This window comes from Anolis sagrei, chromosome 3, assembly GCF_037176765.1.
Source record: "Anolis sagrei isolate rAnoSag1 chromosome 3, rAnoSag1.mat, whole genome shotgun sequence".
Classification (NCBI taxonomy): Eukaryota; Metazoa; Chordata; class Lepidosauria; order Squamata; family Dactyloidae; genus Anolis; species Anolis sagrei.
In genome coordinates, this window is record NC_090023.1 from 175,594,742 (window position 1) to 175,607,788 (window position 13,047).

Below are 13,047 nucleotides of genomic sequence, written 5' to 3' on the forward strand. Positions count from 1 at the left end.
GTGATACTGTTATGAGTGAAAGCAAAGTGCATAAGTGGGTACGACAATTCAAAGATGGCTGTGACAACATCCATGATGAGGACTGCTCCAGTCGCCCTTCTTTGATTACAGACAATTTGATTTGATCGCACACTCAAATCTTTGGTTTTTGTGATCCTCTGTTAGGAGTTTCGGGACCCAACGGGAGCACAGTTTCCTAAACTTTAAGTGTTCAGAAACAATGTTGTAAAGCACTGATTTTGACACATCAGGAAATTCGTTTGAGAGACCTGTTATTGTGAAGCGCCTGTTCTCACGAATCCTCGCTTCAACTGAAGCCATCAAATCATCTGTAATCAAAGAAGGACGACCGGAGCGGTCCTCATCATGGACATTGTCACGGCCATCTTTGAATTGTCGTACCCACTTACGCACTTTGCTTTCACTCATAACAGTATCACTGTACACTTCACAAATCTGTCGATGAATTTCTGCAGCAGGCAGAAAAACCGTATCACTGAGCGAACCTCACATGCGGAGGGTGAGTTGATAGTCTTAAACATTTTTAAAGCACAGAACAGAACCATACAGGTTAACTACAGAGCGGAAACTGAGCACAGTTGTTCCAGAGGCATTCCGGTACACAACGCACGCGCTCATTGCGGTATGCGCGCGAACTACTAGTGTCTACAACAAAACGGACCTTACTTAAAAAATACCCCTCGTAGCTACTCCCTTCGCTAAAAATGTATGGAAGAAACCCTATGATGAGAATAGTGACCTTTAAGTTCTATATCTCTCTTCCTCCACCTTAACCACCAACTAAACGAGTTTAATTCATGGTCAAAACTGAGTTGTACTGTCAGCAGCACAGAGCAAAGCTGTATCCATTCTGCTTCATCGACAGAATAGGCGGCGAGGTTCCAGAAACAACTGCTGGTGATAATAATGCGAGAGGCAGGATGGAAATCCAACTGTGTTCTGAACCCTGGGCAGAACCTGCAGTGCGCTTTGAAAATACTCTCAAGAGCACGAATCACAGCTTAGCCACTCTTCACCACCAATTCAGAGGCAGCGTTGCCCTCCCCGGAAACACTGCAAACAGAGACTATTCCTGAGAGATCAACAGTTACAAAGCAATTTTGTTCCTGTATTATTCACATTTTTGAGTAGGAAAAAAATTTAAAACTATAGTAATGTAGATTTCTCCTGGCTTACGAAACTACCATGCAATGAAAGCAAAATTATTCCTTTTTTTAAATCTCCAACTAAAGGAAATTGGGGTCTTTGGACAATTAAAAGTGTTGAGTCTATCCCAAGGGTCAGAAAAAATGACAACTCCACAAGTAGAGCAGAGGTCTTCTCTGTCACTTGAAAGGTTTCTATTTAATGGGACTCACCACCTTCTCACAGCTTATCTCCCAGGATTGTCTCTTACATCAGAATCATAGTGCGACTGCCCCATCCCCAAGGGTGGGTCCCATACCGTTTCAGTTATATTTGGACAGCAAAAAACACAGAGGAAATTGCAACATCAGCAACGGAAGCAGCCCCAGTGGGGTGGCGAGGGAGAGTCAGCACCACTGATACAACAGCTTCGGTTATGATCCAATCATCTTGTTTCTCAAAACATTAACATAGGGCACATATAAGCCATTCCTTGAAATAATCAGAGGCAACAACCACCCACTCTGAAACTGGAAGAAGTAAAGCTGACGCTTGATTAAAGCAGGTCAGAGTCAGAGTGGGGAAAGTATGGTCCTCCAGATGCGGATGAACTAGCATCTAGGATGGCCAAGGGTTTCCCTTCTCCGTCCTCATAGATCTTATTCTACAAACACACTAACAAAGGAGTAGGCTCATTGGACACTGTGGGATTGACTTCCAAGTAAACACATACAATTCTGATGTGTGTCAAATGAGTTGGAGGAAAAACTTTGTTTCTGATGCCTGTGCAGGAAGCACTGTTTGAGAAGAAGCATTCCACTAGGAATGTCTCTCTGGTTGCCTTCTTGTGAAGCATTTGTACAAAAAAAGTTAGCAAAAATAAAAAAAATCTCCCATCTGATTTCTCCGGGGCATTATAAAATCAACCCAAAAAAGCTTTTAATGTGTTAGTCTAGCCAATTAAAGAGGCGAAGGTTTACAGATTTAGGGAAAAAACATTTTCTTGGTTCAGCGATTGGGTGGCACCACAACCAAGGCATAAATGTACCTATTGGCTGAATTCAAATCACTCATCTCCCCCCTCTCCACATGGCATTATTGCAAGATAGCCCAGTTGGCTATAGATCAGGCATGGGCAAACTTTCTAACTTGGGGGCCACATGCTAGCACTGGCTGCCTGGTGATGGATGAATGGATGGATCAGAGGAAGGAAGGAAAGAAGGGAAGCAGGAAGGAAAGAGAGAAGGAAGGAAGGATGAAAGGGTGGAAGGGAAGGGAGGGAGAAAGAGGGAGGGAAGGAAGGAAGCCGAAAGAGGGAGATAAGGAGGAAGGAAAAAGAGAAGGAAGGAAGGATGAAAGGGAGGAAGGGAAGGATGGAAGGAGAAAGGGACAGAGGGAAAGAGATAAGAAAGGAAACACAAAAAAAGAAGGAAGGAAGGAAAAAGAGGGAGGTAAGGAGGAAGGAAAGTGGGAAGGAAGGAAAGACAAAAGGGAGGGAAAGATGGAAGAAAGCGAAGGAGGAAGGAAAAAGAAGGGAGGGAGGGAGGGAGGGAGGAAGGAGAAAGAGGGAGATAAGGAGGAAGAAAAGCGAGAAGGAAAGACAAAAGGGAGGGAAAGATGGAAGGAAGGGAAGGAGGAAGGGAAGAGGGAAGGAAGGAAAGACACAAGGGAAGGGAGGAAGGAAAAGGAAGGAAGTGAAGGATAAAGGAGAGATGGACGAAAGGAAAGAAGGAAGGAAGGAGAAAGAGGAAGAGAGGGAAGGAAGGAAAGATAAAAAGGTGGGAGGGAAGGAGAAAGAGTGAGGGAAGGAGGAAGGAAAAAGAAGGAAGGAAGGAAGGAAGGAGAAAGAGGAAGGTAAGGAGGAAGGAAAGCAAGAAGGAAGGAAAGACAAAAGGGAGGGAAAGATGGAAGGAAGGGAAGGAGGAAGGAAAGAGGGAAGGAAGGAGCAACACAAGGGAAGGAAGGAAGGGAAAGAGGAAGGAAAAAGGAGGAAGAAAGGGAGGAAGGAAGGGAAGGATAAAGGAGAGATGGAAAGAAGGAAGGAGAAACAGGAAGAGAGGGAAGGAAGGAAAGATGAAAAGGTGGGAGGGAAGGAGAAAGAGTGAGGGAAAGAGGAAGGAAAGAGGGAAGGAAAGAAGGATAGGATGGTGAGCGAGAGGAGGGCCTGAGAAAAGAGCCCATGGGGCCATATCCGGCCCCTGAGTCTGCGTTTGCCCATACCTGCTATAGATGCTATCACACATTATCTCTTGCCACCCACAAAGAGCCTTTTCTATCCCAATTAAAGCACCAATCCATGGGGGGAAGTCCACCCTAATCAGTATATAAATGGACTACAAATAGATAGCAATTGGGCAACAAGTCTAGATGAATGGAATCAAATGAGACCATCAGCAACTTTTTCCTGCCTGTTGAAACTGGTCCCGGACAGGCTCAAATTTTATGCCTCTTCTGGCAGATTTAATAATGTGTGAATTCAGGAGAGATGTAACCAATAAGATGGTGACCACAAAACAGGTGGGTGGGTTTTACTTTCCAGAAGACAGCAGGAAATAACTGCCTACTATTTGGTTGTCCACATCTACTGAAGTCACGCATCATGAAATTCGCAATGCAGACAAGTAATTGTTAGGGAGGCCCAAGTCTACACAGGACTTTCCCAAGAGCATCAGACTCTTGCCAAGCCCATCTTAGTCAAGCATAGCCAGGTTATTTCAATTAATCCTTTTGGCACAATAATAGACTTGCAAAGAAACCAGCAGAAATTAAACAGCAGCAAATATGGAAGGAGAAAAAAACAAACAGACTGAGGACCATCAAGCATGGTATTCCCAAGGTTATATCAGAACAAAAATGTGGTTCCTATTTAACACTGATGGAAACAAGGAAACTGAAAAATGGCATGATCTATGAGGCAATCTTTGGGATGAGATGAAATGGAAAAGAAAATGGATATATCCTAGAGTAATGCTTTTCAAATTGTCCGTCTGTTCTAAAGTTACAGGAATTTATTAAGGTCAGCAATGCTGTTCTAGGGGGCAAAACCCCCACCATATGATGTGCCCATATGTAAAGATTTGTGTACTAAAAAAAAAAAGTTTTAAAGGCGGCTTACAACCAAAGGGAGTGCATTCTGCACACCAATAAAAGGTACACAGAAAAAAAAATTGGTATCAAGTTAACAGTAGTTGAAGGGGAGGAGAACAACGACAATGTTATGTCCCTTCAAGCATAAATCCACCCCTCCCTCCCGTGGCCCTTTGTGTTTTGCAATAAATACCAAATTGTTGATGGGCATCTTAAGTTCTCGCATGTGTATGATTTGATAAGTTGCCTTTAAAGTGCGAGAAGCCAAGGTATGTTCCTCAGCTGTATAAATTTATCACAGGCTTGAATCAATCACAGACCAGGGAGGAGATAGAAAAAAAAAAGAGGAGGGAATTGGAGGGAAGCAGAGGAAACAGGGAAAGCATGGTATGGCTAATGGGAATCAGGGAGGGGAACAGTCCCTTTATCCTTTGGCACTTCCAAAGATGAAGTGAGGACTCGAGTGGAAACAGCTTCTTCTTCTTCTTCTTCCACCACTCTTCACGTTATTGATCCTGTTGGCCAAATCAGATGTGCACAGGTGATCAGGAGTTGCTGTCTTTCCATGGTTACCTTCAAGGAAGATCAGATGTCCATCTCAAACTGAGCATCATCACCTGCGTCAAGGAGAGGAAGAGGCAAAAAAAATCAATACTAGGGGTCTCAGAGGGAACCCAATTCCACAACCTCACAATTTTTATATCACTTAGAATCATAGAATCACAGAGTTGGAAGAGACCTCATGGGTCATCCAGTCCAACCCCCTGCCAAGAAGCAGGAATATTGCATTCCAGGCATGTAGTCGGGGGGGGGGGGGGGCTTGAGGGGCTTCAGCCCCCCCCCCCCAAATTCTCATGGTGGTTCATGAAAAGGCCTTACTGGTGCATTATTTAAACTGTTATGTTTATTCATATCATGATCTGATCACCATACTCAATATATCTCATATGCATGGGGGTATTGGGGTAATGATACAAAAGGTTTGCTAGTGTAGACCTTCTTTCACTCAGACTCAGCCCCCCCCCCAAAACTCAGCCCCCCCGAACCCCCCCCCCCCCCGAATCGAAATCCTGGCTACGGGCCTGTTGCATTCAAATAACCCCTGACATCTGGCCATCCAGCCTCTGTTTAAAAGCTTCCAAAGAAGGAGTCTCCACCACACTCTGGGGCAGAGATTTCCACTACTGAACGGCTCTCACAGCCAGGAAGTCTTCCTCATGTTCAGATGGAATGTCCTTTCTTGTAGTTTGAAGCCATTGTTTTGCATCCTAGTCTCCAGGGAAGCAGAAAACAAGCTTGCTCCCTCCTCCCTATGGCTTCCTTTCACATATTTATACATGGCTATCATATCTCCTCTCAAACTTCTCTTCTTCAGGCTAAACATGCCCAGCTCCTTAAGCCGCTCCTCATAGGGCTTGTTCTTCAGACCCTTCATCATTTCCCAAGCCAGAACCTGGCCGCGGGTTGTGCTGGTGAGCCTTGAGTTCTCAGGCACTAAAGGCAGACGTTCTCAATACGTGACAGTATTAACACAACGTGTTTAATAAAAAGATGGGGGCTTATTTGGAGAGAATAAAATCCTTAAAGGCAGAACACCACTTGTGATTGGAATGTGGTTTCTGTGATTAAAAGCCCCCAAAACAAAAAGCTGTAAGGAAAAGCTGGAATGAAAAACCTTTGGAAAACTCTCTGGCCACCACCAAACTGATTTTATTTATTTATTTCGCGCACTTCTACCCCGCCCTTCTCAACCCCCGAGGGGGGACTCAGGGCGGCTTACACAAGGCACAATTCGATGCCAACAATAACAATAAAATAAAACATGTATCAAAAGCAATTATTAAACAATTAAAACAATCAATAAAACCAATATAATATTCAACGTTCGCCAACTCAGAATCCATAAATTCATTCCATTCCAACTTAAAAGTACTGATAAGCCCTTGGCTTACTGGAAGTATTTTAGGCAAGAGTGTGTTGGATTTAGCACTCAGGCTTGTGTTTCTGAGGTAACAGAAAAGCAAAATATACGCTGCCACCATAGACTCTTGATTGCTGCAGGAAACTACTTTTAAAACTTCACCCACAGAGGCACATGTGAGGCAGATGTTGTGAACAACAAAACAAAGACGTTTATTTAAGAGAACAGGAACAATTCAGGTATAAAGCTTAGCTGTTTCAAAATATTGACTTTAAAAGTGTGTGGTTACTTTAAGCAGTTCAGACTTACACAGAAACACTTCTCTCTCCCTCCACAGATTACTGACAGGATTGCTTCTCTGAAAGTAATTCTAAACACCAGCACAGAGAGTCCTATCCTGGATCTATCTCTTCAGAAAATACTTAAGGCCATCCAGTCCAACTCCCTTCACCGGGGCAAGAAAACGTAAACAAAGCGCCATCCAGCCATAGATATAGATAGATATATATGACTCACACACAGAGATATAGTATCATAGATTTGAAAGGGACTCCTAAAGAAGGACTATGATATGTTGCATGTTCCAGAGTAGGCAAACCAGACAATCTCCACATCAACACTGACAAAGAAACAGCAAGAGATACTGCTTACCCACAAGCATAAAGACATTACATATATTAGAAATCAACACCTTCTCATTATTTTCCAGATCAGCAGACTGGGCCACAGCAACGCATGGCAGGGGACGGCTAGTTTTTCTTATAAATGTTGGTCCTCTTAATGTTTGGGATTTCAGCTCTCAAAAGTTCCAACAAGCATGGCCAATGGGATTCTGGAAACTGAAATTCAAAACATTTGAGGAATCAAATGCTCAAAATTTCTGCCATGAAGAACTAGGCATGTTACTTTCTTGGCCCTACAGATGTACTAATACTGTAATTTTCTTGTCAAAAATCCAGTAGCTACTCATCCCATGGAAACAGGTAAATAGCATTTTTGATATATTTTAAGACTGTAAGCAAACATGGAGAACTGTGCCATACTTCCACTCCTGTTCTTACCAATTATAGCCTTTCCATCATGATTGTTCAGGTTGTTTACTTCCACTTTGGAATCCTCAGTCATGGAACCAGGGCTGGTAACTCCTGGGATATTTGGAAGGTGGCACGGAGGGGTTTGAGCCATTGGAGAATTGCGACGATCTAACAGAAACTTGCGGTCATAGATGATTCGGGTACCTAGAGGAGGGAGAAGAAAAGGTGACTAGGATGCACCAACCATTCACTTACAACAGAAAAGATTACAGATACTATCTGTACACAAACTCAGTTAACACGGAAACCTTTAGTATGAACAAACATCTAAGTTCTTCATACTAACTAAGCAGGAAAACTCCTAAAGCTGCTTGCAAAAAAGTAAACACTGAGTAATTATGCTTAAGACTGCAATGTACATGTAGTCAAAAACAACTGCTATGTGCATTGTTTCTGTTTTCTTTTCTTTTAAAGACACACAATAACAGTTTCTTAGGATGAAAACACACTTCCTCTTTTATTTATTTTTAACATGACAACATTTCAACATAGGGGCAAATGAGTAATCTTGACTGTGCCTTCTTGCATTCTTTTTGCAAGCAGCAAATCTCAAATGCTTTCAAGTCATTTCTAACTAACGGCAACCCTAAGCAAGCGTATCATGATGTTCTCTTAGCAAAGTTTGTTCAGAGGGGGGTTGGCTTTACCTTCCCCTGAGGCTGAGAGTATGGCATGCCCAAGGTCTCCCTGTGGGTTTCTGTGCCTGAATGTGGATTCGGACTTTATTTATTTATTTTATTTACTATGCTTCTATACCACCATTCTCAGCCCGAGGGCGACTCATAGCGGTTTACAAATGGTACAATTCGATGCCCACAACAGTACAAAAATAATTTAAACATTAAAAACATTTAACACAGGTAAAAATTCACTACAATTAACATCAGTAACACAATAAAAACCATAAGTCCACTGCGGCGAGGATAGTAATAGCCAGAGTTTGGAGATCTAAGGAAACCCCCACAGTGGAACAATGGTTGTTAAAAGTATGGATATTATGAATATGGATATTTTAATGCTAAGAATATCACGGAATATAGTGAAACCACCCAAGACGGATTGGAGAAATTTTCTGGAGTATATAAGAAAGACAAATAAGGAAATTTATATCAGCAATCTACAGTGAAGAAGCTCAACAGACTATCAATGGGAAGCTGACAAATAAATAACAAGAACATATAACAAAGGGATTAATTCAATGTTTATTTCCCAATTATCTGCCTAGGGAACTCCTGGAAGTATTTTAACAGACACTTTTCTTTTTTTTCCTCCCCCCCCCCCTTTTTTTATCTTCTGTCTCTTCTCTTTCCCCCTTCCTCAATTCCCCGTCTATGTTTCCAGCTTTACTGAAAACATTGTTCTCACTCTTTCCATGTAAGTAACCCTATTTCTGATGAATTTACTTCTTTCTATCCGCTCCATCTGAGGAGCAACATATTCCAAATAAAAAATATTTTTTTAAAAAAAACCCATAAGTCCTCCGCATTTCATTATCCAGTCATTATCCAGTCACGTTGTCCAACCGTTCCGAGATCAGAGTTTAATAGCTACACTGCATTTGGAAAGGCCTGCTCATATAGCCAGGTTTTAACTTTTTTGCAAAATGTTAAGAGGGTGGGGGCTGATCTAATGTTCCTGGGGAGGGCATTTCACAACCGAGGGGCCACCGCTGAGAAGGCCCTAGCCCTCGTCCCCGCCAATCGAGACTGTGAAGATGGCAGGGCCTCCCCAGAAGATCTTAAATTCCTAGAGGGTTCGTAACAAGAGATACGTTCAGACAGGTAAGCAGGGCCAGAACTGTTTAGGGCGGTGTTTCTCAACCTGGGGGTCGGGACCCCTGAGGGGGTCGCAAGAGGGTGTCAGAGGGGGTCGCCAAAGACCATCAGAAAACACAGTATTTTCTGTTGGTCATCTGGATTCTGTGTGGAAAGTTAGGTCCAATTCTATTGTTGGTGGGGTTCAGAATGCTCTTTGATTGTAGGTGAACTATAAATCCCAGCAACAACAACTCCCAAATGTTAAGGTCTATTTTCACCCAAACTCCACCAGTGTTCACATTTGGGCAAATTGAGTATTTGTGCCAAGTTTGGTCCAGACCCATCATTGAGTCCATCGTTCTCTCTGGATGTAGGTGAACTACAACTCTAAAACCCCACCAAACCCTTCCATTATTTTTTCTTGGTTATGGGAGTTCTGTGTGCCAAGTTTGGTTCTATTCCATCATTGGTGGAGTTTAGAATACTCTTTGATTGTAGGGTGAACTATAAATCCCAGCAACTATAACTCCCAAATGACAAAAATCAATTCCGCTTCCCAACCCCACCGGTATTCAGATTTGAGCATATCGGGTATATGTACCAAATTTTGGTCCGGTGAATGAAAATACATCCTGCATATTTACGTGATGATTCATAACAGTAGTTACCGTTATGAAGTAGCAATGAACATAATGTTATGGTTGGGGGTCACCACAACATGAGGAACTGTATTAAGGGGTCGCGTAATTGGGAAGGTTGAGAAACACTGGTTTAGGGCTTTAAAGGCTAAAGCCAGCACTTTGAATTGTGCTCGGTAGCAAATTGGCAGCCAGTGGAGCTGGCGCAACAGGGGAGTGGTATGCTCCCTGGGCGCCGCTCCTGTTAGCAACCTGGCTGCCGCCCGTTGGACCGTTTGGAGCTTCCGAACAGTCTTCAAAGGCAACCCCATGTAGAGAACGTTGCAGTAGTCTATACGGGATGTAACCAGAGTGTGGACCATCGTGGACCAACGGGCGTAGCTGGCGCACAAGTTTTAGTTGTGCAAAAGCTCTCCCGGCCACCACCGAGACCTGGGGTTTTGGCTCAGTGATGAGTCCAGGATTACTCCCAAACTGCGAACCTGCGTCTTCAGGGGGAGTGTAACCCCATCCAACACAGGTTGTAACCCTATCCCCTGTTCGGCCTTTCAGCTGACCAGGAGGACCTCTGTCTTGTCTGGATTCAATTTCAATTTGTTCGCCCTCATCCAGACCGTCACAGCGGCCAAGCACCGGTTCAGGACCTGGACAGCCTCCTTAGTAGCAGGTGAAAAGGAGTGACAGAGTTGGACGTCATCTGCGTACAGGTGACACCGCAACCCGAAACTCCGGATGATCTCTCCCAACGGCTTCATGTAGATGTTAAATAACATGGGAGATAGTATTGACCCCTGCGGGACCCCACAAGACAATGGTTGTGAGGTCGAGCAGGAATCTCCCAACAACACCTTTTGGGAATAACCCTCTAGGAAAGACCAGAGCCACTGCAGAACTGTACCTCCAAGGCCCATTCCTGCGAGGTGTCCCAAAAGGATACCATGGTTGACGGTATTGAAGGCCGCTGAGAGGTCCAGCAGAACCAACAGGGACACACTCCCCCTGTCTAGTTACTCATAGCCAATATATAACCCTGGCTCTCAGACAAAACATAGATCCATGTTCTAGATTTCCCAGACAATCTTTGACTCCTATTCCATGAAAAGAAGTTATTTCTATTATTCAGAGGATGAATGCATTGAATACCAACATTGAAGATACACAACATGGGAAGGCTTTAGATTTTATGCTCGGTTTGAGGGCTTTCTGATGGCGACAGACCACCATGAAAAACAGGAATCTGTACTAGAGAAAGATCCTTGTTATGAATGTAGGTACTAACACCTACCCCCGTGTTCTGAACTACAACTCCCATAAGCACTGTTAAGTAGAGTTATGGGAAGTCCAAAACATTTAGAGGAGAATACTGTCATGTATCATGTTCTGCAGTTGATGGTGATTGGTGGTGGCAGGCCTAGAAGTTGGTGATGGAAGGGTTAATGTAATTCTTAGTTCTAAAGGGTTCAGTAATCTGTAAGTAAGAGTTCATGGGTGAAATCAGTTAAGGGTGGAGGTTTGCAAGAGATGGGTTGCAGCTGGATGTTTCTGGATATAATGAGCTAGCCTTGGGACTGATCTTCGGGAGAAAAGTATTTGTTTTATCTTGGTGGTAGATGCTGCTGGTTTTCCCCCAGGTTTGTGGATCTTCAGTGTCCTGACCTGTCTCCTGAACCTTTGGAATCCTGGAACCTTAAACCTTTGGTCTGGCTTCTGACTACAGCATAGATTCTTGACCCCTGGACTTTGTTTGTTGTACTCTCAGCGTTTGACCACTGGACTGGACCTTTTGACTATGGAGTTATCTTGAACCTGCAACAGTGTTTGCTATTTTTGTTTTATATTCTGTGGCTGACTACTATCTTTATGTTTTATGTTTTGGACTATTAAAACAGCCAGAAAGTAAGTGCTTTTTTAATAAAATTATTTCATACAAACTGGATTTTTGTTTGGTTCATCTCTGCCTAAATATTGGAAGAGCCCTGGCAATGTGATAAATACCAAGATACCAACTATGGTTCAAATTGAACTCTTGAAATAAAAAAGGAAATTGTGGGTGAACTGTGCTATTGTTCCCATTCAGAAGGACATTGTTATCTTCAGATTCTCACTGTTGATCTGGAGAAAGACCTAGATACATCTGTACACCCTCCAATACTGCTGAAGAACAGAGGAAAAGAAACATCTGGAGAAGGAAAAGTGCATAATGTCTTGCACCACCAGCAAAAACACTCTAGAATTCTTCTAAAAAGCCAATTATATGCCTCCTTTCACTCCATAATAAAAAGCAGAATTATTATGACTGCAGTTTCAAATCTACAAGGAGAGGAAAACAAGAGTATTGTTTTAATCAAAAGAAAAGATGTGAACCAAATTCCATCCCTGAATGTGAAAGACTAAAGGATGTGGAAGACAGAATGCAATATTTTTGTACTCTTCATAAAAGAGAGCACAACAATCTTGCATTTTGTTGTTTATCCCCAAAAGAGAAAAAAAAACACCTGAAGGAGAATTCCTCTTCAATCCCCTTGTTTATCAGATTGAAGATGTTTTGATCACTGAACATCCAAATTCTTCTAATTCCCATCGTCATCAGAGACTCTGACTTGGCCATCTTTGCCATGAGTTATTCTGCAACCACGCCTCCGAGCCTGTTTTCCTTCCCTGGACAACAGGCCAAATAAATAGAAATAGCTGCCAAAGTGCTACACAAGAGGGCTTTGAGTGTGACCTAAAAGGCCTTGATGGCTTGGGGCCCAACGCTGTTAAATAACAGGTCCCTCCCTGATGTTCCAGCTTGCTCTGGCAAGATCAACTTAGTGCGACACCTGTACGGCCCCATTTGAACACATTTCCCGTCATATAAATAACACAAACTGAACAAGCCTGTAAACAGCCACTTACTCAACTTACTGTCCCAAGTAAGATGCACTTCTACAAGACTGGAAAGAAAGCATAGGCAAACTGGACAGTAACCAAGTTTCCTCCCTTTTCTTTCAGGCCCCAAATCAATGAAAAATAACCAAAGAAAGGCATGTAAAAGACAGCTTGGATCAATATGTGCATTCAGGTTGGACTTATGATGACCCTTTTAATTTCATAGGGTTTTCTCAGACAAGAAATAATAATAATAATAATAATAATAATAGTAATACTTTATTTGTATTCAGCCCTATCTTCCCAAGGGGACTCAGGGCGGATCCCTGCATATACACACACAAAGACAAATATTAAATGCCTAGAAACAATGAAACACAGAAATCTGGCTACCAGTATTAAAAAAAAAACCTCTACAATTGCAACAGCACAACAACAGAGAGGAAACAAACAAGGACATCTAATCACTTCTCAACAAAAGTTTGCTCCAGGCACAGTCAGGCCATTGTATGCTAAGGTGGTCAGTTGAAACA

At 42.8% G+C, this 13,047-nt stretch overlaps 1 protein-coding gene across 1 annotated transcript in view; it reads right to left on the reverse strand.

Annotated features, from left to right (window-relative positions):
• Positions 1–2,044: 2,044 nt before the first annotated feature.
• The window catches only part of EIF4EBP2 (eukaryotic translation initiation factor 4E binding protein 2), a 33,357-nt gene continuing 22,354 nt past the window's right edge, over positions 2,045–13,047 (reverse strand). The window contains exons 2-3 of the mRNA XM_060768838.2: positions 7,216–7,392; positions 2,045–4,850 (exon numbers count right to left, since the gene is read on the reverse strand). Of these exons, the coding sequence (XP_060624821.2) occupies positions 4,819–4,850; positions 7,216–7,392 (209 nt within the window). The 3' untranslated portion in view covers positions 2,045–4,818. The remainder of the gene's footprint in view (positions 4,851–7,215; positions 7,393–13,047) is intronic.